Here is a 22500-nt window from a genome sequence, read left to right on the forward strand (position 1 = left end):
ACTTGATTTTTTATTTTCTTTAATCCCTTTTTCATTTCTTCAATGATTAATTGGAATTCCAATTAATCATTTTGACTGGCTGTTTTTACATAAATAATAAGTAAAAAGGCAGTAGGAACTAGAATGAACAATGCTGTAGCAATAAATGCGAGAATATTTACTTCCATAACCTCTTTATTTATTTATTTTTTTCACAATAACTCGGGATGTAATCCCATGGAGAGGAAAAAGGGGTATCCTGTAAATTCAAGGGGAGGACTTGCATTCTGATAATACTGAATCAATTCAATATTATGAATATTGCATCTATCAAATCAATTCATGGTGGATAGTGGAATAATATAACATAGGAAGATCTCTTATCCATACTAAGACCAAAATAGGTTTTTTGATTGGATTCGAAACCCCCTCTATTCTTTTTTCATTCTTTTCTACTTTTGCTTTTCTATATGTATAACCCAAAATCTTTCTTATCTTATCCAATTTCACTTCCTTTTTCTTATAGTTATACATAAATTATGTATGTATATATGACCAACTTTCTATGGGTCACATAGACATCCCAATAAGCAGTAGAAGTAGAAATGAGATGGAGAAAAGAGGATCTTAAATAAAAAGGATCCATATTTAAATTTAGGAAAAAAGAGCGTTTGCTTGGTTTTTATTTTATTAGGTTACTATCCATATACGCTTTTTGGGGTCTAAAGATGAGAGACAAATCCATAAAAAAAGGAGTCGGCAAATGGAGTGAGAATGAGGTGGATTCTTTCCAATTATATACACAAACAAAGTTGGAACTAGAAAATGGAAGGGGTGCGGTTTAACCCCCAAAAAGTAACTAATTAGATGAAATTCATTCTCTAACAATAAACGAATACGGTTTATGTATGGATTCCGGTAAAATACCGGTACTCGATTTCATGAAGAGTCGAATGGAAGTTAAGATGAGGGTGGTATCATCATAAAAATGGGTAGTATCCTAAATATACTAATCCACGTATGATATGTATGCCTTTCCTTATCAACCGAAGTAGTGCAAAAAAATTCTATACTGCACTGCTCTCTTTTTACTGAGAAATGCAAAAAATAAAAGTGAGTAAGGGTGGCCCCATAGATATTTTATCTTGCCTCCTGTCCCCCCCCCCCCTTTTTTCATCAAAATTTCCATGAAAAAAGAAAAGATGATTTGTCCATTCATTGAACCCTAGTTCGGGACTGACGGGGCTCGAACCCGCAGCTTCCGCCTTGACAGGGCGGTGCTCTGACCAATTGAACTACAATCCCTGCGGGGTGTATGGCATGCCTATTCTTAAATAGAAGATTCGATCCGTCTGTCGTGCTCTAAGAAATAGACGAATCATATACTACATACCCGCATATCCTATGCGGGTATAGTGAGAGTGGCATAACTAGTATGTTGCGATTTTTTATCCCTAAAAATAAACGATAATCCGCTTTTCCATAAGAAAAGCTCTTTTCTTTGTCTTTTCTTTGTAAGACAAAGAATCAGAGAGATACGGATTAGAAATCAATTTCCCGTTTCTCTTTATCCTTTATTTCTATAGATAATACATCTTTTTTCTTCCATAAAAAAAATAGATTTAGTTCATATTCACGAAGCCCTAAATTTTTGGGCCGAGCTGGATTTGAACCAGCGTAGACATATCGTCAACGAATTTACAGTCCGTCCCCATTAACCGCTCGGGCATCGACCCAGGAAGAATTTTTTCTAGGCTTTTTGATAATCTATGATTAACCTCTTTTTATAATACTCCCTACCCCCAGGGGAAGTCGAATCCCCGCTGCCTCCTTGAAAGAGAGATGTCCTGAACCACTAGACGATGGGGGCATCACTAGACGATAGCACCATATACAACCACTCGTCATTATACTATAATGATAGTATGAGCAGTTTTTTGGAATTGTCAATATACTCTCGACTAGATCAAGAAAAGAGTTTTACTACTTTTCTGTTATGCTTTCATAGGATTTTTTTAGTTGATGGTTAGGTTAATTCACGGATCATCCCCTACTTTTTAAGCTTTTTAAGGTTAAGGAAATTCGTTTAAAGGGTATAGAATACGAATAGACTAATAAAAAGGAATCTAAATTAGTTCAGTACAGGTATTGATTGCTATAACAGGAAAAAGAGTCCAATTTCATTTTTTTGTAATTTTAACTCTGTGCTTCGTTTAGTGTTCAGACCAAAAATGTGGGCATCTCGCACTAAACTAAGTCATAAAATTGCAAAAAAAAAAAAAATGGGGACATTTTCAAAAAAGAAATGAATGAATTTAGTAGAAAAGTACTTTATCGGATTCGAACCGATGACTTCTGTCTTACCAAGGCATTATTCTACCACTAAGCGAAAAGCCCTTATCGGATTTGAACCGATGACTTATGCCTTACCATGGCATTACTCTACCACTGAGTTAAAAGGGCTTTTTATTCAATAATTAGCCACTTTCATTTACCATTATGGGTCTACTGCATAATGTACATATTACATGTATATATTAATGTACATAATATATGTATATATAGAGATATGTAGAGATTTTCTTTTCTATATATCGAGATCGAGATATCGAAGTTTATTTATGGCGAGGTTTAAAATCTTGAGAAAAATTAAGAAAAATAAGAAAATCTTTCATATTATCTCTTATCACTTGCACAAAGTATAGGTATTTATTATTATATAAATAAATACATATACATATCATGTATAATAAAATACATGAACAGAGAATTGACACACCCAAAAATTATTATATATATCGGATACACTTGAAGAGGCTAAGTTCATAGGTATGTAAACACGATCTCGTACGACTCACCAAACCAAAGTCCGGAAGTTCCATTTTTTTTGTTAAGAAGAGAACAAATATGTATCAATTGTTGAATCGGATACAACAATGGGCCAAAAAGGCCAAAGGGGCAATAAGACTGCTGTTAAAAAATGATAAACTTTTTTTTATCTTTAGGCTATTCACTTTTCACGTGCTCAGAATGTTCTGCAGAATTAGGGACTTTTTTCTTCTATTGGCTGATCTTATGATGAGAACTTTCTCCATTTATGTTTTATTTCCCCTAATTCTAATTGGGTGGGGTATAAAGGAATTTGCGCTCTTCATATACCCCTATGGCTGGATAGTAATTTTCAGTGATATACTTCTTATCTGTTTTGGTGAGAGATTGAAACAATTTTTAGCAGGCATCTTTTGGAAAAACTTTCGAGTTCAAAACTTTTTCATTTTTCTTAAAAAGTTTTGGACGGATTTGTTGAAACGATTTTCAACAGGTACCCCTTGGAAATGGGGTACTTGACTATTCTACAAGGATTATAGTGGATTTGGAACAAACTATGTTGGAGTTTTATCAACAATTTTATTCTAAAAAAAAGGTTGGGAGTCGAATTTATACTGCAGAGTATCAAAATTATACTACTGCCTGTCCAACAAAAAATAAAAAGCATATCCTACATACCTACTCCTCCAGGTTCAGGTTTTTCCGTTCCGAACACTAGGAAAAGGGAGGATTCTAGATTTTCGATCCTAGGGTTAAAAGGAAGGGGATAGATACCCAATATGATTCTTAGGAGGAACGTTTGGTAATGGTTCTCTATGCTCTTTTTTATGTGGTCTTAGTTCTATTCATCTTCTTTGATTCTTTTAAACAAGAATCTAATAAACTAGAAATTGAGCGGAAAAGAAGAGAGGAAATTAGGAAATGGAGAGGATCGACTTAACCAGCGATTCGTATCTGCTTTTCTTTTAGTTATTACTCTTTGTTGCTTCTCTCAAGCGATAGACGAAGTCTATGAAAAATTTTGGAAAGTCATCTCACTCCTTCCCTATGGCTCGCACTTCATGATACGTGGAGGAAGAAAACATCTTTCGCAATTTCTTTGTTCAATTCTGAACAAAAAAGAAAAGGAAGAAAGGGATTTATGGGGACTGTACTGCCTTTATATCTCTTAGTATATATTGTAGGAATAATTAAACGATTCCTTACAACAGTCTGGCACATTTACGTCCTCACAAATAATGATCCTTGTAGTCATAACCGTAGAATAGATCCTAATCGAAATGCATACATTTGGTTCATACGCTATTGGTATGGTAAGAAGAGATGTATTTTACAGACTAGAGAGGGGCTATCTAAATCCTAAAGTAAAGGTCCGCGATTGAAGTACCAACCGCCCACCGCCATGAACTTTCTCCTTTGATTCGATAGGTGGAATTAGCCTCCTTCTCGAATGCTACCCTTGACAAGGGTAGCATTGGTATCATAATCTACATGTAGCGGGTATAGTTTAGTGGTAAAAGTGTGATTCGTTCTATTAATAACTGAATTTGAAATGATATACTTAAGGCATCCTTAAGTTTTTTATATTCATATTCCGATGAAAACTTTAGTTCTTATAAAGGATTTAATCCTTTTCCTCTCAATAGCATATTGAGGAAGAATATACATTCTCCCGATTAGTATCCAAAGACTAATTGAATTTGCATCTAAAATACAAATTCGATTATGAGTACGTAGTCGCGAAGCATAATTTTGCATTGGATTAAGTATTCCGATAAGTATTCCGATTGAATAAATATGAGTAAAGGATCTATGGATGAAGATACAAAAAAGGTTATTTCCAATCGTAACTAAATCTTCTTTTGTTTTGTAGGAAATGGAAGCCCAATAGCTAAAAAACGATGGTTTTGGTTTACTAGAACCATCAGTATATTATATTGTTTCAGCTCGGTGGAAACCCAACTCTTTTCCTCAGGATCTCTTGAATGAAATTAGGGAACGAAGTAAGTAGATTAGATAGATATTTAGGAGAATTTCTATCTCCTATTCTATAGGGATCATCTAGAAAGCGGAGAGCTTTGGTTCCATTCAGACAGAAAAGCTGACATAGATGTTAAGTGGTGAGAATATCCATAAAGGAGCCGAATGAAATCAAAATTTCATGTTCGGTTTTGAATTAGAGACGTCAAAAATAATCAACCAACGTCGACTATAACCCCTAGCCTTCCAAGCTAACGATGCGGGTTCGATTCCCGCTACCCGCTCCATTCTGTATAAAAAGACTATTCCATTTGTTTGTCTAGACATGGTAGAGACTTGTATTCCACCTTTTTCTTTCGTCCACCAGTTTTCGGCCCTACAGAGCGGAGTAGAGCAGTTTGGTAGCTCACGAGGCTCATAACCTTGAGGTCACGGGTTCGATTCCCGTCTCCGCACTTAGCAGTCCGTATAAATGGACTATTCTATTTGTATATATATGATAGAGGGCTATATCCAACCCTTTTTTTTTATTTAGCAGGCAGAAAAAAAAAAAAAAAAATGAAAGAAAAGCATAGCCTATCCCCCTTTCAAAACCGTTTGTCTCTTGTTTGTCTCGGCGAATCCCCGGTTTAGGGAACTTTCTTAGAAAGTTGGATTTGCACCCTCGAAGCACTCTTTTTTTTTGAGTCGGGTGCAAAGGAAGGATAAGATAGGAAGGGGTACAGTACTAGACTAACAACTACTTAATTTAATATTCATTTAATATTAAATAGTAATTTAATAGAAGTAGTTAAGTAGTCATTTACTATAATAATTTACTATATTAAAAATAATATATATATTTACTATAATATAAACTATAATATTAAATATAAACTATAATATTAAGTAGTTAAGTAGTCAACTAGACTGAATTTTTTATCATAGCACCTTACTAAATTAAGCTGGCGAGCGACGGGAATCGAACCCGTATCTTCTCCTTGGCAAGGAGATGTTTTACCACTGAACTACGCTCGCTACATTGAACTACGCTTGCTACGTCCTATATTTTATAGGGTATATCCACCTGGGTCGACCGTCTATGTCTGGGTCGACCGTCTATGTCTGGGTCGACCGTTTCATTTTCTATTAGAGTTTTCTTTTTATTAACTGTCTATCAATCAATATTCTAATGGCAATAGAATTTCATAATAATGAAAGAGAAGAGGTAATAATTCGGAACGAAAATAGCATTTTAATGTGTATAAAAATCCTAATTTTTTCGAAAAAGGGCCTTTCTTTTTATTTATTTTGTATCGGGTTACTAAATACTAAACAAATTCAAGAAATAAGAGAATTCAGAATAGCTACCAGAAAGACTAATCCAATCCATAATGATGTACCGGAAAATACAACGTTTTTATTATTTGACCAACCATCAGGAGAAGCAAATACAAGGGGTACACTAATTACTAAAACTGAGGAAGTCGCAATTAATGCAAAAACAGCTAATTGGAAAGCAATATTCATATTTATAATCCTCCAAACTACCTTCAAATAAAGTTGACTACATATTTCTATTTGATCCCTCACTTAATCAAAATTGTATGAAAATACAAGAAGTAGGAGGGTTTAATCATGAATCCATTGATTCTTCTTTTTATTAAAACTTTTTCCTTACCGCTTTATACAGAGATATATTGAAAGTGGACTTGCATCTGAGATGAGTTAGTAGATCATTTCATATAGCTATGTTCTATTTGTAGGAATAAAATAGGGATTGGGCTGTGGAGAGATGGCTGAGTGGTTGATAGCTCCGGTCTTGAAAACCGGTATAGTTCTAGGAACTATCGAGGGTTCGAATCCCTCTCTCTCCTTTTGTATATTGAATACATTTGCTTCTTTCTATCTATGTTTTTCTTTGTGCAGCCCCCTTATATCATTCTTTCATAAAAAAGCATGAATGGCTCGGCTAGATGGAATAACCGAGCCAGAACAGAAAAAAAACTAGAACAGGTTATAAATAAAAAAATCTTAGTTAAGAGGGGTCATGTAAAGAACAGGTTCCAAATCGCGATCAATTCCCTTTTCAAAGCCTGCTGCAGCAGCTCGGGCTCTTCCTGCATGCCACAAATGGCCCACAAAAAAGAAGAATCCTAGAACAAAATGGGAGGTCGCTAACCAACTTCTAGGGGAGACATAATTAACAGCATTGATCTCGGTAGCTACGCCACCCACGGAAATTTAAAGAGCCTAAAGGAGCATGGGTCATATATTCTGCTGAACGTCGTTCTTGCCAAGGTTGGATGTCTTTTTTCAACCTACTCAAGTCCAAACCGTTGGGGCCCCTTAGAGGTTCTAACCACGGAGCACGAAGGTCCCAAAAACGCATAGTTTCCCCTCCAAAAATAACCTCTCCCGTTGGGGAACGCATTAGATATTTACCTAAACCCGTCGGTCCTTGGGCAGACCCTACATTAGCTCCAAGACGCTGGTCTCTAACTAGAAAAGTAAATGCTTGAGCTTGAGAAGCTTCTGGTCCAGTGGGCCCGTAAAACTCACTTGGATAAGCCGTATTATTGAACCAGACAAAACAACAAGCGATAAAACCAAAAACAGATAAAGCACCTAAACTATAAGACAAGTAAGCTTCGCCAGACCATACAAATGCACGGCGAGCCCATGCAAAGGGTTTGGTTAAGATATGCCAAATTCCGCCAAGTACACAAATGGAACCCAACCATACATGTCCCCCAATTATATCTTCTAAATCATCCACACTAACAATCCATCCTTCTCCCCCAAAAGGGGATTTTAGTAAATAACCAAATATAACACCGGGGCTAAGGGTCAAATTGGTAATTTTTCTTACATCCCCCCCCCCGGGGCCCAGGTATCATATACGCCGCCAAAATAAAGAGCCTTGAGTACTAGAAGAAAAGCACCTAGACCTAACAAAATTAAGTGAATACCCAAAATTGTAGTCATTTTATTTCTATCTTTCCATACATAACCAAAGAATGGAAAGATTCTTCAAGAGTCTCGGGTCCCAGAAGCGCGTGATAAATGCCACCGAAGCCTAAGACTGCGGAGGAAATTAAGTGAAGTACTCCGGATACAAAGTAAGGAAAAGTATCTAGAACTTCTCCCCCCGGCCCTACTCCCCAACCTAGAGTAGCTAAGTGCGGAAGTAAAATCAACCCTTGTTCATACATGGGCTTTTCTGGTACGAAATGGGCCACTTCAAATAGGTTCATTGCTCCGGCCCAGAATACGATTAATCCGGCATGGGCTACATGAGCTCCAAGTAGTTTACCGGACAAATTGATAAGTCTGGCATTCCCAGCCCACCAAGCAAAGCCGGTGGTTTCTTGGTCACGACCAGCTAAAACGAAAGTTCCATTAAAGAGCGTTTCCACGTGGTAGAACCTCCTCAGGGAATATAAGATTTTCATGAGGCTGATCCTGAGCTGCCATCCACGCACGAATACCCTCGTTTAAAAGAATATTTTTGGTGTAGAAAGTCTCAAATTCAGGATCTTCCGCTGCACGGATTTCCTGGGAAACGAAGTCATAGGCACGTAGGTTCAGAGCCAGACCAACTACGCCAATAGCACTCATCCATAAACCGGTGACGGGTACAAATAGCATAAAGAAATGTAACCAACGGTTATTGGAAAAAGCAACACCAAAGATTTGGGACCAAAAGCGGTTAGCAGTGACCATGAATAAGTTTCTTCAGCTTGAGTTGGGTTAAAAGCACGGAAGGTATTTGCACCATCGCCATCTTCGAATAGAGTGTTTTCTACGGTAGCCCCGTGGATAGCGCATAGCAGAGCTGCGCCTAATACTCCGGCAACTCCCATCATATGAAATGGGTTCAACGTCCACATTATGAATCCTTGGAAGAAAAGGATGAACCGAAATATATGCTGCTACGCCAAAACTCGGCGCAAAGAACCACCAGATTGTCCCAGTGGATAAATAAGGAATACGGAAACAAAAACAGCGATTGGACCAGAGAATGAAATTGCATTATAAGGCCGCAATTGAACAGACCGAGCAAGTTCAAATTGACGTAGCATGAAACCTATTAGTGCAAAAGCTCCATGGAGAGCGACAAAAGTCCAAAGACCACCTAATTGACACCAACGAGTAAAATCTCCCTGTGCTTCCGGTCCCCATAGTAGCAACAAAGAGTGTGCTAAACTATTGGCAGGTGTGGAAACCGCCGCGGTTAAGAAATTGCAACCTTCCAAATAGGAACTAGCCAATCCATGGGTATACCAAGAAGTTACAAAAGTAGTCCCTGTAAACCAACCCCCTAAAGCGAAATAAGCACAAGGAAAGAGCAATAAGCCGGACCATCCTACAAAAACGAAACGGTCCCTTCGTAACCAGTCGTCCATAATATCAAATAGATCGTTTTTCTTCTTTAGTAACTCTACCAACGGCTATAGTCATAGTGATCCTCCTAATTCAATTACTTCAACCATTTTCGAGCACCTCATATTACTTCCAGGGCATACGATAGTTTGATTATCTGTGGACGATTTCTTTTCTCGTTCAATGCCCTTTTTCAGTCGTCTCGAAGATAGAAATTTTGCATTTTTATCTATGGGGTCACAACCCAGGTCGTGCTAAATCCACAAATTTCATTTAATTCATTTTTCTTATACTATAGAAAAGAAATAAAGAAATAAACATTTGAATTCAGCATTATTCCATGATTTCTATTCAAAGCCCATTTTTTAAGGGAAAACCCCTCTTTCCTCATTCGCTCTCTATTGCATGGGTGGAAGAACAAAATGGAATTCTGAAAAAAAAAAGAAAGATATTGAAAAGAAAAATTGACTTTTGAAACCCTTTATTTATTATGTGTAACGGAAAAGAGTTGCGATTTCTTCTTATTCCTATAGAACGTCTAGTAACAAGAATATGAAATCGTAAATAGCGAAAAATTCTTGCCTTGCGCGATCTAAGTCTAAGGAAATACAAAAATGCGCTTATACACCAATTTCATCCACATCGAATTTATATATCAGAATAGCAGATAGAGGCATTATTCAAGGGTCAGGTCTACTTACTTTATCTTTCTTTCCCATTTTATTGTGGGTTTGATAAGAACCTTTTTTGCTTTGTGGATAAATAAAAAAAAAGAGTTTTTTTTTTTAACCCGCTTGTTTTATTCTAACAAATTCTATATGGAACTGCCCGCTGAAGAGAAAAAAGATCTGATTGTCTTTCAGCCTATATCGAATTTTGGAAAGAAAAAACCAGAATTTTCTTCTTTTTTTTATTAACATTAAGAAAAAAGAATATAATTAAAATGGAATTGGCAATATAATTTTTATGCACTTTTGAAATGAAAGAAAAAGGAAGGATTTTTGACAATCGTTATTTCTTGCCTCTGCCATATCATGAAAACCTTTCGATTTGGAACGGGGAGAGATGGCTGAGTGGACTAAAGCGGCGGATTGCTAATCCGTTGTACAATTTTTTTGTACCGAGGGTTCGAATCCCTCTCTTTCCGCCCCCTCGGATCATTTGGGACTTTCGAATTGTAAGGAATTCTGACCCCCGGATTTTCTCATAATAAATGTACGAAATAAATCCAATTTAAATTTATAAGAAAAAATTCCAAAAAATTTTTGATTTTTACTCCATCACAGCCCAGGATTACGTCCTGGGTCATTAGATAAGAATCCAAAGATAAAGAGGGAAACAAAGAATATCACTACTGTATAAACAAAAAGTTTGAAGAGTAAGCATTACATAATCTCCAAATTTTTTTGTTAGGAATAGATTACCCATTTTTCCTTACCACACGGATCCACTAGGATGGGGTTTTCTTTATTTTGACACCTAAAAATGCAAAATCAATTCTTAAAAAAATTGCAAGAATTGCTTTATAATAAGCACTCTTATCAATATCAAAAATTAGTTTAGGTATTGTGTGGGTACCTAAAGGTACCTGTTCAACGTAGGCGGCAGGGGGTAGAAAGGCTGATCAAAATTTATTGGCTGCAGCTATACATTCAATGTAGAAGAATTTTCATTTTAGAATCGAAGGTTCATAATATAAGACTTCTCGGCTCTTATCCATTTTTTTTTGGAATGAATACATCATTCAATTTGGCAGGCAGAATAGTAAAGATTTCATCGAAAACTTACAGCAGCTTGCCAAACAAACGCGAATAGAAAAAAGAGTACAGGTATGACAGGCATAACATCCACGATTGGGTTGAAAATGGCATAAGCTTCGGGTAATTTGGCGAAGAAAAAGCTAGTCGGACAAAGAACAGAATTAAAACAGATACAGGTTAAACTAAGTATATTAGGCATAACAAGCATTTCATTCTTGTAGAGTAGATAATTGGATTTTGATTGAGTTATTTTTATAAGGGAAAAAGCAAAAGAAAAGGTAGATTCCAAATCCTTTTTTCTTCGGACTTTCCCAAACACAAAATACCTCCTTGTATTCGCATTCTCAAATGAGAATGGAAGAAATTCGACTTTCATATAATATCTTAATAGAATTCCATGTAATGATCAATGCATTTTTTGGATTCTATATTATCTGCATGTCTAGAATCCTAGCAAGAAAATATCCCTCATTTTTTAGGTAATTGAAGTGGGATTGACGAATAATATATAAAAATAATAGTGTTTATTAGTGTTTCATAAAACGAAATGACATGGGGCGTGGCCAAGTGGTAAGGCAGCGGGTTTTGGTCCCGTTACTCGGAGGTTCGAATCCTTTCGTCCCAGATTTTTTCTGATGAAGCGAAAGATAGAATCGTATTGTGCCCTGCACGACACAAAAGTTTATTAAAGAGAATAATTATCTCTTATGAACTCGTAGATTAGATGCATTTCTAAGCATTTTTTTCTTTCTCAGAAAACAAAAAATAAAGTGTCAAGTCCAGTCAAATTTAATATCTTTATTTTCATGAAAAATTTTTGTCTATCAGGCACATTCAGGATATGCCCCTACTACTCATTACTCATATGTGTTTTGAATATGTGTTTTGAAATTGGAACTTTTTGGATAAACTTTATACCCCGTATCTATGAAGTGGGAATTCTTACAGGATCCATTTGACACCCAATATGAAAGAAAAGAAGTACCCCTATTTATTTTCCCAAAACTAAAGAACTAAAGTAAGTAAAAAAAAAAAAATTAATGAGGTAAAACACTGTATAGAAAATGAGACCTATCCCTTTATGATAGAGATAGATTTTTGTTGTATTATTTGTTTTCTTGTATTATTAGTAAAAAAGAAGCGTCCTTCTTTTCTTTGGTTAAGCGAAAACGATCTCGATCTGTGATTCTTTAAATATCCAGAATGATCCATTTCGGTAAGGTTAAGGTAAGAACTGTTCGTTGGATAGAATGGATTCGAAAAAATCGTACTTTTCTTATTTTTTATTTTGAGTTCTTTCTTTTGTTATTCGAGTCGAAGAAGTATGAGAATTTTAGAACTACTCAAAAACGACCAATCTTTTCATTGGCATAGCTTATTTGTTTATATAGTTAATTGTTTTTGTTACAGAAAAATAGATTAATTCATTAAATTAATTCCACTTTTTTTGAGGTTGATAGTTTATTTGTTGGGAAAGAGTGGATCCTTCTCATTTCAGGATTAATCATCTTGAGTTCTCTGTTGAAAATGGAAATTCAATAATAATAATAAATAAGTCTTAAGTAAACTATTTTATTCCTCTTTTTCGAACTATGTTTCATTCATATGATAGAATATGGGTTTAAATAAATTGTATCTTTGCAGAGTGTTCCCCGATAAATACTTATTTCTTTTATCCAATTTTCTCCATAGATAGCAGGTTTGAATTAGTATACAAAAGCAATGACTATTCATGATTCCATCCATATTGGATCAATTCTCGATACCATTTTGCAATGAAATTAGAGGAATGTTATGGTAAAACTTCGTTTAAAACGATGTGGTAGAAAGCAACGTGCGACTTGAAGGACATGATCGATTGTGGATTTGCCTATCCATCATTTTCCATAGTAATGAAAATGCTCTTGGCTCGACATAGTCTGTTCTATTCGTCCCGAACCGAATTTTCGCTGGGTTGTTTGTAAGTAAAGTAAATAGTACACGATGGAGCTCGAGAGGACAGAATTTCTTTTTGATCAAGGGAAAGAATCTAGGGTTAGTGAAAACTAATAAATTAGGCCACTTTGTCAGTCTATCCTTAATATAGAAATCAAAAGGTTAAATAAGAAAAAAGTCTAATTTTGGAAGATTGGAAAAACTTTTTTGATGAAAAGTCTATCTGAATCAATTGTTCATATTTGATTTCTATAGAAGAGTGAATGCTTTATCGAAGGAAATAAGAAAAAAGAAAGGGTATGTTGCTACTCTTTGAAAGAAAAAGAATAGGAGTTCCGAGTAATGTCTAAACCCAAGGATTTCACAAATCAAAGATAAAGGATTCCGGAACAGTAAACACGATTTTCAACCGTCTCAACAATAGAATTAGATCTGAATAAGGAATAAAAGTCAATTTGTTCGAGATGAGATAAAGAAAAGAGTTTAGAGACGACTCAAAAAATTTCGAAGGGGTTTTCCTTTGAAGTTTGTCAGTAAAAATTAGCCAACTTGAGTCATGAGTATAAATGAAATTTGTTTTTTCTTTTCTTTAAGGAAATTAATGCAAGTCATAATCGAATTTCTATCTATTTGCATTATAGACAGATTGCATTATAGACAGAAATTCGAATCATTTTCTCGAGCCGTATGAGGAGAAAACCTCCTATACGTTTCTAGGGGGGGGTTGTTTATCTACATCTATCCCAATAAGCTATCTATCGAATCGTTGCAATTGATGTTCGATCTCGAAGAGAAGGAAGAGATCTTCGAAAAGTAGGTTTTTATGATCCGATAAAGAATCAAACTTGTTTAAATGTTCCAGCTATTCTCTATTTCCTTGAAAAGGGTGCTCAACCTACAAGAACAGTTTATGATATTTTAAGGAAGGCAGAATTCTTTAAAGATAAAGAAAGAACTTTGAGTTAATTGAAGAACTAAATGAATAAAAAAGTAGGAGAGGGTCCTTAGTACCCCTTAATTATTTAGACACAATTTGCCTCTTTCTTAGTCCTATTTTTTTTTTGCTGCATTTATGTCGTGCCAATCCAACAAAAGTCCCTATTTTATTTCCTTTTTATATCTAATTACATTGTATTTGCATTGACAAAGGTCTATTGAACAAATAGAATTTGTAGATAGATGGGTCTCTTTATTGTCACTCCATATTAGGTATTTCTGTCTACACTTCATTCAAATGATAGGGTTGCCCCTCTTGCATGTACTCTCATACACATACAAGATTATTTTACTTCTTTAAATTGCCAAAAAAATCACAATTTTGCCATTGTGATTGGGGCTGCTTTTTTTTTTTACCCTTAGCCTTAGTGAAATTTAACCGGATCTGTTCATTTTTGTATTTGAGTGTTTTTAATGGATTAGAAAATCTTTCTTTTGATGTCTTGCTAATTCAATGTGGTATAATTTCATCGATTTTTAGATTTTGATCGTATCTAAGAGATCCTATTTTATCCGGGTTGCTAACTCAATGGTAGAGTACTCGGCTTTTAAGTGCGGCTATGATCTTTTACACATTTGGATGAAGCAACAAATTCGTCCAGACTCTTGGTAGAGTCTAGAAGACCACGACTGATCCTCAAAGGTAATGAATGGAAAAAATAGCATGTCGTAATAAAATCAATTTCTTTTTTTTTTTTTAATAAAAAAAATTCTGATTTTCTGGGTCTAGTGAATAAATGGATAGAGCCTGGCTCTAATTCTGGTAAAATAAAAAAAAAGCAACGAGCTTAACTTCTTAATTGGTTAATTGGAAGGATTCCCCGATCTAATTAGACGTTAAAAATAGATTAGTGCCTAATGTGGGGAAAGGTTAGGTTTTCCTATGAATGGACCCTTTACTTTTTTTTTTTAGAAATCCTAATTATTCTTGATTATGGATTGAAAAGAGATGTTATGAATTGAATGTGTAAAAGAAACAGTATATTGATAAAGAGACTGTATTCCAAAGTCAAAAGAGCGATTGGCCTGCAAAAATAAAAGATTTGTTCTTGTTTGTTTTATAATTAGAACAAACATAAACTAATTAGATAGAAAAGGAGTGGAAAAAGTTCTATGGATTAGACTCCCTTTCTTTCCTGGGTTTGTATTATGCAACACCTTGTTCTGACCATATTGCACTATGTATCATCATTTGATAAACCGAGAAATGCTTTTTTTCTCTATTTCAAGTAGAAATACAAATGGAAAAATTCGAAGGGTATTCAGAAAAACAGAAATCTCGTCAACACTACTTCGTCTACCCACTTCTCTTTCAGGAATATATTTATGCATTTGCTCATGATTATGGATTAAATGGTTCCGAACCCGTGGAAATTTTTGGTTGTAATAACAAGAAATTTAGTTCACTACTTGTGAAACGTTTAATTATTCGAATGTATCAGCAGAATTTTTTAATTAATTCGGTTAATTATCCTAACCAAGATCGATTGTTGGATCACCGTAATTATTTTTATTCTGAGTTTTATTCTCAGATTCTATCTGAGGGGTTTGCGATCGTTGTAGAAATCCCACTCTCGCTAGGGCAACTATCTTGTCCGGAAGAAAAAGAAATACCAAATTTTCAAAATTTACAATCTATTCATTCAATATTTCCCTTTTTAGAAGACAAATTTTTGCATTTACATTATCTATCACATATAAAAATACCCTATCCTATCCATTTAGAAATCCTGGTTCAACTCCTTGAATACCGGATTCAAGATGTTCCCTCTTTGCATTTATTGCGATTCTTTCTCCACTATTATTCGAATTGGAATAGTTTTATTACTTCAATGAAATCCATTTTTCTTTTGAAAAAAGAAAATAAAAGACTATTTCGATTCCTATATAACTCTTATGTATCAGAATATGAATTTTTCTTGTTGTTTCTTCATAAACAATCTTCTTGCTTACGATTAACATCTTCTGGAACCTTTCTGGAACGAATCATCTTTTCTGGGAAGATGGAACATTTTGGTGTAATGTACCCGGGGTTTTTTCGGAAAACCATATGGTTCTTTATGGATCCTCTTATGCATTATGTTCGATATCAAGGAAAGGCAATTCTTGCATCAAAAGGCACTCTTCTTTTGAAGAAGAAATGGAAATCTTACCTTGTCAATTTCTCGCAATATTTTTTCTCTTTTTGGACTCAACCACAAAGGATTCGTCTAAACCAATTAACAAACTCTTGCTTCGATTTTCTGGGGTACCTTTCAAGTGTACCAATAAATACTTTGTTAGTAAGGAATCAAATGCTGGAGAATTCTTTTCTAATAGATACTCGAATGAAAAAATTCGATACCACAGTCCTTGCAACTCCCCTTGTCGGATCCTTATCAAAAGCTCAATTTTGTACTGGATCGGGGCATCCTATTAGTAAACCCGTTTGGACTGATTTATCAGATTGGGATATTCTTGATCGTTTTGGTCGGATATGTAGAAATATTTTTCATTATCATAGTGGATCTTCGAAAAAACAGACTTTGTATCGACTAAAATATATACTTCGACTTTCATGTGCTAGAACTTTAGCTCGTAAACATAAAAGTACGGTACGAACTTTTATGCAACGATTGGGTTCGGTATTTTTAGAAGAATTTTTTACGGAAGAAGAGCAAGTTTTTTCTTTGATGTTCACCAAAACAATTCACTTTTCTTTCCATGGATCACACAGTGAGCGTATTTGGTATTTGGATATTATCCGTATCAATGACCTGGTGAATCCTCTTACTCTTAATTAATCATTAGACAAAATTAATAAACTAGAAAAGATCGATATCAAGATAAAACTTGCACATTTTCCATTCTGAAATGTTCCATAGTAGGTGAATCACTTTAACTAATTAAAAATTCTCAAAATTAGTGGACTTCCTCTTCGGAATAGAAATTGGCTATTTCCACATAGGGAAAGTCGTGTGCAATGAAAAATGCAAGCACGATTTGGGGAGGGGTTTTTTCTATTGTAACAAGGAAGAATTATCTACTCCATCCGACTAGTTCCGGGTTCGAGTCCCGGGCAACCCATATGGAAAATAGAAAAGAGCAATCTGAGTTTTTCATTTTTACTAACTTAATTTCCCAAATTTTTGGATTTGGTAAATGAAGTTATACGAAAATCCAATCGTTGGGGCTGGCTTGGTTGACATTGGTATATAGACTATGTTATACTGTTAAATAACAAGCCTTCTATTATCTATTTTCTTTCTAGTTAATACGTGTGCTTGGGAGTCCTTGCAATTTGAATAAACCAAGATCTTACCATGACTGCAATTTTAGAGAGACGCGAAAGTACAAGCCTGTGGGGTCGCTTCTGCAACTGGATAACTAGCACCGAAAACCGTCTTTACATTGGATGGTTCGGTGTTTTGATGATCCCTACCTTATTGACCGCAACTTCCGTATTTATTATCGCCTTCATCGCTGCTCCTCCAGTAGATATTGATGGTATTCGTGAGCCTGTTTCTGGTTCTTTACTTTATGGAAACAATATTATCTCTGGTGCTATTATTCCTACTTCTGCGGCGATCGGATTGCATTTTTACCCAATTTGGGAAGCTGCATCTGTTGATGAATGGTTATACAATGGCGGTCCTTATGAGCTAATTGTTCTACACTTCTTACTTGGTGTAGCTTGTTATATGGGTCGTGAGTGGGAACTTAGTTTCCGTCTGGGTATGCGCCCTTGGATTGCTGTTGCATATTCAGCTCCTGTTGCAGCTGCTACTGCTGTTTTCTTGATTTACCCTATTGGTCAAGGAAGTTTCTCTGATGGTATGCCTTTAGGAATATCTGGTACTTTCAACTTTATGATTGTATTCCAGGCAGAGCACAACATCCTTATGCATCCATTTCACATGTTAGGTGTAGCTGGTGTATTCGGCGGTTCCCTATTCAGTGCTATGCATGGTTCCTTGGTAACCTCTAGTTTGATCAGGGAAACCACTGAAAATGAGTCTGCTAATGAGGGTTACAAATTTGGTCAGGAAGAAGAGACTTATAATATTGTGGCTGCTCACGGTTATTTTGGTCGATTAATCTTCCAATATGCTAGTTTCAACAATTCTCGTTCTTTACACTTCTTCTTGGCTGCTTGGCCTGTAGTAGGGATCTGGTTCACTGCTTTAGGTATTAGTACTATGGCATTCAACCTAAATGGTTTCAATTTCAACCAATCTGTAGTTGATAGCCAAGGTCGCGTTATTAATACTTGGGCTGATATCATCAACCGTGCTAATCTTGGTATGGAGGTAATGCACGAACGTAATGCTCACAACTTCCCTCTAGACCTAGCTGCTCTTGAAGTTCCTTACCTTAATGGATAAGGTTTTTCTCCTAAACATATAGGAATTTTTGAAGGAAGGAAAGCCGGAAATACCCAATATCTTGTTCCAACAGGATATTGGGTATTTCTTTGTTTATTCTGAATCTTTCTATTCTGAATTCAATTAACGACGAGATTTAGTATCCTTTCTTGTACTTTCATAACTCGTGAAATGCCGAGTAGGCACGAATTCCCCCAATTTGCGACCTACCATAGGATTTGTTATGTAAATAGGTATATGTTCTTTTCCATTATGAATCGCGATTGTATGGCCAACCATTGCGGGTAGAATGCTAGATGCCCGGGACCACGTTACTATTATTTCTTTCTCCTCCTTCATATTGACCTTTTCGATTTTTGCCAATAAATGACGAGCTACAAAAGGATTCGTTTTTTTTCGTGTCACAGCTGATTACTCCTTTTTTTCATTTTAAAGAGTGGCATCCTATGTCCACTATCTCGATCGAGGTATGGAGGTCAGAATAAATAGAATAATAATGAATGGAAAAAAGAGAAAATCCTTTAGCTGGATAAGGGGCGGATGTAGCCAAGTGGATCAAGGCAGTGGATTGTGAATCCACCATGCGCGGGTTCAATTCCCGTCGTTCGCCCATCGCATTATTGCAAATTCCAAAAATGCAATTTTCCATATTCCTAGTTACGTATTTACTTACGGCGACGAAGAATAAAACTATCACTATATTTTTTCCTTTTCCTAGTTCTTCTTCCAAGCGCAGGATAACCCCAAGGGGTTGTGGGTTTTTTTCTACCAATGGGGGCTTTCCCTTCACCACCCCCATGGGGGTGGTCCACAGGGTTCATAACTACCCCTCTTACTACGGGGCGTTTACCTAGCCAACACTTAGATCCGGCTCTACCCAAACTTTTTTGGTTCACCCCAACATTACCCACTTGTCCGACTGTTGCTAAGCAGTTTTGGGATACCAAACGGACCTCCCCAGATGGTAATCTTAAAGTGGCCAATTTACCCTCTTTTGCAATCAGTTTCGCTACAGCACCTGCTGCTCTAGCTAATTGCCCACCCCTTCCACGTGTGATTTCTATGTTATGTATGGCCGTGCCTAAGGGCATATCGGTTGAAGTAGATTCTTCTTTTTTCTCAAAAAACCCCTTCCCAAACTGTACAAGCTTCTTCCAAAGCATACGGCTTTCTAGATGTATATGACGATCTCTAGACAGATGGATCTTATATGAATCGTATGATGAAGTACCACATGAGTGGATATATAGAAAAGGAATCCAAATCCGCCGAATCGCTCATGTTATGATCTTCTACATCCTAGGTCTCCGCGTTCCGTCATCTGGCTTATGTTCTTCATGTAGCATTCAGATCGAATGACTCTATGAAATTACGTCGATACTTCCACATATTATGGGTAACGTAGGAGACATCCCTATTTTCACCCGGGGGTCTTAATTACCACTGCTTAACTTTCAATTCGCCTCTGACCATCAAATTAAATGTGAATAACCCGTCCTCCTCTCTTTGAAACAAGGGGCGCTTCCGGTTCTGTGCGTGCTTCAAACAATTTTGTCTTCTCCATATTACCATATCTCTAGAGTCAATAATTTTCTATGAGGAACTACTGAACTCAATCACTTGCTGCCGTTACTCAACAGTTTTCTGTTGAGGTCTATCCCGTAGAGGTAGTCAAATTGGATCAGTGATCGATTTCTAGGTTTCGTCGTAAACCTAATTGGTTACTTCCAATTACGTAAATCAATAGTTCAAACCGCACTCAAAGGTAGGGCATTTCCCATTGATATAGGAACTTTTGTACCAGAAACAATAGTATCTCCAATTATAGCCCCTCTGGGATGTAAAATATATCTCTTCTCACCATCCCCATAGTGTATGAGACAAATGTATGCATTTCGATTAGGGTCGTATTCTATGGTTATGATTCTACCAGATATGTCTTTTTGATTCCGTCGAAAATCGATTTTACGGTATAGGCGCTTATGACCTCCCCCTCTATGCCTTGCGGTAATGATTCCTCTGGCATTACGACCTTTACCACAACGGTGCCGTCCATGGATCAATTTATTTCGTGGATTGGATTTCACTTGCCTGTCTACGGTTCCCTTGCGTGTGCTCGGGATAGGTGTTTTGTATAAATGTTTCGCCGTATTATTAAGTATTCTCCTTTAGTTCGTTTCTCTATCTAGAAGTGGAATAGAATAACCCGGTTGAAGGGTAATGATCATACGTCTGTAATGCATTGTATGTCCCAGAATAGGTCCCATTCTTCTACCCTTTCCGGGTAGTCGATGGCTATTCACAGCTACTACCTTAACACCAAAGAAGAGTTCGACCCAATGCTTTATTTCTGTCTTAGTGAATCCCGATTCGACATTAAAAGTATATTGATTCTTTCCCAATAAACGAAGACTCTTTTCTGTAAATACTGCGTATTTGATTCCATCCATAAATCGACTTTCCCCCCTATGCTCTGAGTTCCAGTATCGATAAGAATTCGAGTTCTTATTGTTCTTATGTTATGGTATGAATATACCATACCAATTCGTTATGTATGGATGATGGATGAGATTCCATGGATAGAGAGCCAATTCCAATAGACCGTTCCCGTTCGCGTGCATCCAGCAGGAATTGAACCCGCAAATTTACCAATTATGAGTTGGGCGCTTTAACCATTCAGCCATGGATGCTTAACAGGGATCATCGTACATCGTAAATAACCAATTTTCATATAGAAAGACATATCATAGAAAAATGAAATCGAAAATATTCGGAGATGGCAAATATTCGGAGATGACTATGAAAACACCTCTCCGGATCCTCGAATTGAAAGAGAGACTGAGAGGGATCAAGAATCCTAATTCTCGCTATTTGGAATGGATCCAATTCTATTGAGTCTGACCCATAGTGATCATTTCTCTTTAGCAAAGAATGACCTTGGTTATCAAAGGATTGAACAACCGAGATCCATTTACTTATGATACCTAGTTGACATTGCTAACAAGGATCTAATGAATTATGAGTTTAATAGATTCTCTTTAGCAGAAAGACGTATATTCCTTGCTCATTATCAGACAATCACTTATTCCCAAACCTCGTGTGGGGCTAATCGTTTTCATTTACCATCTCATGGAAAACCCTTTTCGTTCCGCTTAGCCCTATCGGGTATTTTAGTGATAGGTTCTATAGGAACTGGACAATCCTATTTGGTCAAATACCTAACGAAAAATTCCTATTTTCCTTTCATTAAGGTACGAGGGCTTCTTATTCCACAAGAACGAAAGCACCTTTTCATTCTTTCATATACTAGGGGTTTTTACTTGGAAAAGACAATGTTCCATACTAAAGGATTCGGGTCCATAACCACGAGTTCCAGTGCACTAGATCTTGTAGCACTTAGCAACGAGGCCCTATCCATTAGTATTCCACATAAGAAATCCATTATAGAAACTAATACAATTAGATTAGCTCTTCATAGACAAACTTGGGGTTTGCGAGCCAAGATAAGACCGGCTCGGGATCATGGGACCCTTTTCTATCAGATAGGAGGGGATCTTGTACAAAATAGACTTCTAAGTAATAACCCCATAGATCCTATATCTATCTATATAAAGAGGCAATCGTGTCAGGAAGCGGCTTTTTCTTTGGCCAAACGGTACTTCGAACTTGGAACGAGCATGAAGAGATTAACGAGACTTCTTTCTCTTTTGAGTTTTTCTGGCGGACCGGTCGCGCAAGATCTTTGGTCTTCCCCCGGAACCGATGAAAAAGTGGGTCGCTTCTTATGGACTCGCTCAGAATGATTCTTCTCTATCTATAGTTCATGGCCTATTAGAAGTAGAAGGTGCTCTGGTGCAATCCTTACCGACAGAAAAAGATTGCAGTCGGGTTGATAATAATCGAGTGCCATTACTTCGTCGGTCCGAACCAAGGAATCCGTTAGAAATGTTTTGAAATGGATATTGTTCTCTCTTTGATTAGGGATGCTATATGAAAAGAAGTGGAGTTTGAAAAAGGGAACGGAATGGTCAAACCGGAACTGCTAGAGGAACGAATTTTCAATAGCATAACTTGGGCTCCTAGAATATGGGGCCCTTGGGACAATCTATTTGATTGCAGGGACAGGTACGCTGAATATGACTGGGGATTTTCCTATGGGTATTGGAGCGGGTCCAAGCAGATTAAAGAGGATGAGTTGTCAGAGACTGCTATTTATTCGAATTATTTCTGGTATATTTATCATAAAAAGGGGGAGGTGCAAGAGACTGATTCGGACTTCTTGCAGAGTGGAA

The 22500-nt window shown here is 36.5% G+C and overlaps 1 protein-coding gene, 6 non-coding genes and 1 pseudogene across 7 annotated transcripts in view; 4 read left to right on the plus strand and 4 right to left on the minus strand.

Annotated features, from left to right (window-relative positions):
* Nucleotides 1–1210: 1210 nt before the first annotated feature.
* Nucleotides 1211–1284, minus strand: TRNAD-GUC (transfer RNA aspartic acid (anticodon GUC)). Its single transcript has one exon. It is a non-coding gene; the product is annotated as a tRNA-Asp (tRNA).
* A 347-nt stretch (nucleotides 1285–1631) lies between these two features.
* TRNAY-GUA (transfer RNA tyrosine (anticodon GUA)) lies at nucleotides 1632–1715 on the minus strand. Its single transcript has one exon. It is a non-coding gene; the product is annotated as a tRNA-Tyr (tRNA).
* Nucleotides 1716–5170: 3455 nt separating this feature from the next.
* TRNAM-CAU (transfer RNA methionine (anticodon CAU)) lies at nucleotides 5171–5244 on the plus strand. Its single transcript has one exon. It is a non-coding gene; the product is annotated as a tRNA-Met (tRNA).
* A 490-nt stretch (nucleotides 5245–5734) lies between these two features.
* Nucleotides 5735–5805, minus strand: TRNAG-GCC (transfer RNA glycine (anticodon GCC)). Its single transcript has one exon. It is a non-coding gene; the product is annotated as a tRNA-Gly (tRNA).
* A 751-nt stretch (nucleotides 5806–6556) lies between these two features.
* Nucleotides 6557–6644, plus strand: TRNAS-UGA (transfer RNA serine (anticodon UGA)). The gene has a single exon. It is a non-coding gene; the product is annotated as a tRNA-Ser (tRNA).
* A 3568-nt stretch (nucleotides 6645–10212) lies between these two features.
* On the plus strand, nucleotides 10213–10300 carry TRNAS-GCU (transfer RNA serine (anticodon GCU)). The gene has a single exon. It is a non-coding gene; the product is annotated as a tRNA-Ser (tRNA).
* A 3011-nt stretch (nucleotides 10301–13311) lies between these two features.
* Nucleotides 13312–22500, plus strand: part of LOC118475436 (photosystem II protein D1) — a 19853-nt gene continuing 10664 nt past the window's right edge. Inside the window, exon 1 of the mRNA XM_035963855.1 lies at nucleotides 13312–22500. This exon is cut by the window's right edge and continues 10664 nt beyond it. Coding sequence (XP_035819748.1) covers nucleotides 17147–18208 — 1062 coding nt within the window. The 5' untranslated portion in view covers nucleotides 13312–17146 and the 3' untranslated portion in view covers nucleotides 18209–22500.
* The window catches only part of LOC118475433 (NAD(P)H-quinone oxidoreductase subunit 2 A, chloroplastic-like), a 7147-nt pseudogene continuing 3591 nt past the window's right edge, over nucleotides 18945–22500 (minus strand).

Source organism: Zea mays, unplaced genomic scaffold (assembly GCF_902167145.1).
Source record: "Zea mays cultivar B73 unplaced genomic scaffold, Zm-B73-REFERENCE-NAM-5.0 scaffold_45, whole genome shotgun sequence".
Lineage (NCBI taxonomy): Eukaryota > Viridiplantae > Streptophyta > Magnoliopsida > Poales > Poaceae > Zea > Zea mays.